Raw genomic sequence first — 2,852 nt, 5'->3', positions numbered from 1 at the left:
TTAAAGTGTATAATATGAATGATTTTGATTATGATCAAAACTAATAGTATTATAATTTCCTTCATAATTATATTTATCATATTCACTGTTGAAATGATTAGTTGACCATTGTGTAAACCATAATTCATTGGAATTTTTAGATAATGTTACATATTGATGTGAGTATATTGGATATGATATTGTTGTTCTATAATATTCTGAATCTTTTGGATTTTCTATAGAAGAGCTAAGATTTTGATCTATACCGTTGTTGTCAGACAATGTTTGTTGATTAGTGAGTTGTTGATAAGATGATTGATAGTTATAACATTTTCCATATGTTTCAATTGAATATTCATTTTTTATACCTTGTGTATGTTGTATAATTGGATTATTATCACTATTATTATTATTACTATTATTAGTGTTGGATTTAATTGACTGCCAAGACCAATTACAATTATAATTATTGTTAAGAAGAGTCTTATTTTTATTTTTAATGTATAAATCAGTTGATTCTAAGGATTTATCACGTTGTCTATGATTTTTAAACCAATTACTTACCTAATAAAATATTGGAATAAAAGGAAAATCAATTATGTAACAAAAAAATATTACTTGGAGAGATGAATTAGGAGACAAATTGTTTTTATTATTAAAGAGAACAAAATCAAAGATTGGTGCAGAATAATATGAATTCATTTCATTTTGTTAGGTTCTATTCAGTTGCTCAGAGTTATTACGGCTATCAAAATATTTATAAATACGAAGGTGATCAGAGATGAATATGTGTATCATGATGTGGCGAAGGTTCTAAAATTTGCCAAAGTTATAGAGATCAAATGTCTGGAACTAGATCTATATATCCCAAAAGAAGAAGTAACAAGTATTTTTTTGCTCTGGTAACACTACATCCCTGTGTTATAAGAGAACTGTAGTTCATGGCAAGCGATGTCTGATATAGTAAGTCAATCATAAGTAGCCCAATAAGATCACTTGATGGCATCCGAAGTGACCTGAAGGACAATTGCAATCTTACTGGCTAAGAAATAGACCAATTTCCTAATGGGTCTATATATATATATATATATATATATATATATATATATATATACTTTCTCGCTCAAATAGTCAGATGGAGGGGGTGGGTTTAGTTCATAATAAATCGTGTATCAATGTCAAATTCTATACACTACCAGTCACAACAGTGCACAAGCCTAAAAATAATAGATACATTTCCTATAGACAAGCTCCAACCAGCTAATGTATAAAGAGACTGTGTGCGGAGGTATTTTAAACTAAACCAAATCTAATTCTGTATCATCATATTACAGAGATTCAATTAGTTTGGAGATCATATTTTATCACGAACTGACAAAATTTAGAAAACTATCGAAAACTAAGAAACAACCCTTAAATATTGTTTCCCTTAAATTCACTTAGTATTGTTTGTTTGAATCTTCCCATTGATGTTTAGGACTGCAACTGGTCAGTCTCTAATTGGCATATGTGCATACTGTGCGTATTGCCTCGATATAGCCTTGATTCACAAGCATTATAGGCAAAGATGGATAGTGGTTAGCAGTGGAATCCAGTAGGATTCAACTAAACAATACCAAATGAATTTAAAAGCTTCACCCCATTGCACAAGCAAGTGGCTATCATGACTCAGTAGCCGAGTGGATAACGTGATGGCGTTTGAAGTGAAAGGTATTGGGTTCGAGTCCCAGAGTGAACATCAACTCTGAGATGCAGGTACATCCAGCTGACGAGTCCCAAATTGGACGAAACGCGCGTCAAACTGGATTCTACTGCTAGCCACTATCAATCTTTGCTTATATTGTTTCTCTTGGTTTTAATAAGATTATAATATTAATCATCTATATTAGTTAATAAGTAGTTTTTAATATTTTAGAAAAAATAATAAAAGTTTACGTTAAACTGAAATACATCACCTCTACCGCCACCACCACCACCACCACCACCACAACAACAACAACAACCGAAAAATATTGATTATATAATATATTACCTGAGTTAAAGTTAATCCAGTTTTTCTAGAAATTTCATATTTTTCTATAGAATTTGGATATTTATTATATTGATAATAATTTATTAATAAATATCTTATATTTTGTTTAAAATAATAAAAAATTTTTTCACCATCCCATATTGTATTAGGTAATGGATATTTTTTACGTATACGATATTTATCAACAGCGGTTAATGAACGTTGACGTAATTTTTCTATTATATCATAATGTATATTATACCATATATGTTGTAATATAATTTGATGTTTTTTATTAAAAAAATGATTATATTTAATTAATTCATAGACTAATTTATAATTATGATCATTATATGATAGAATAATGAAAGATTTAATAATTAATTCACGTAATTCATATAATTTTTCATTGGTTAATATTTCTAATTGTGTATTGAATTGTTGTTGTTGTTGCTGACGGTGATAATAAAATAAGAAATTTTCCTCAGATACCAACCATGTTTTTGGTATTCTATTTAATAAATGACGTAATGATATAAATTGATTTGATTGAATTAATACTTCACACATACATCCTACCTAGAAAAACAATTTGAGAAGAAATGAAATTTAAATAGTTAAGATTACAAGTTCATTGAAGATAGACAACGATGGAAAACCTAGAAACACTAGATGGCTGTTTTTTCCTACTGTGGAACTACTCATCAATGCGTATTCACGATCCCACCTCGTGATATTTGAACTCAGGACTTAACGGTCTTAAGTGCGAACATTTAACCTTTAGATCACTGAGCCGACCGGTATCTAACGGTATTAATGTCTAACTTCAACTAATCAACAGAATTGAGCAACACATCCACTA

The 2,852-nt window shown here is 29.3% G+C and overlaps 1 protein-coding gene across 1 annotated transcript; it reads right to left on the bottom strand.

The window, feature by feature from the left end:
* On the bottom strand, positions 1 to 2,560 carry Smp_039470 (putative six/sine homebox transcription factors; the record flags this gene model as incomplete). The annotated part of the gene is made up of 2 exons (XM_018796293.1): positions 1 to 543; positions 2,012 to 2,560. 2 exons carry the CDS (start codon positions 2,558 to 2,560, stop codon positions 1 to 3), a joined length of 1,092 nt encoding a protein of 363 aa, XP_018650520.1.
* Between the last annotated feature and the right edge of the window lie 292 nt (positions 2,561 to 2,852).

This window comes from Schistosoma mansoni, chromosome 2, assembly GCF_000237925.1.
Source record: "Schistosoma mansoni strain Puerto Rico chromosome 2, complete genome".
Lineage (NCBI taxonomy): Eukaryota > Metazoa > Platyhelminthes > Trematoda > Strigeidida > Schistosomatidae > Schistosoma > Schistosoma mansoni.
This window is presented reverse-complemented; position numbering and strand designations above follow the sequence as displayed.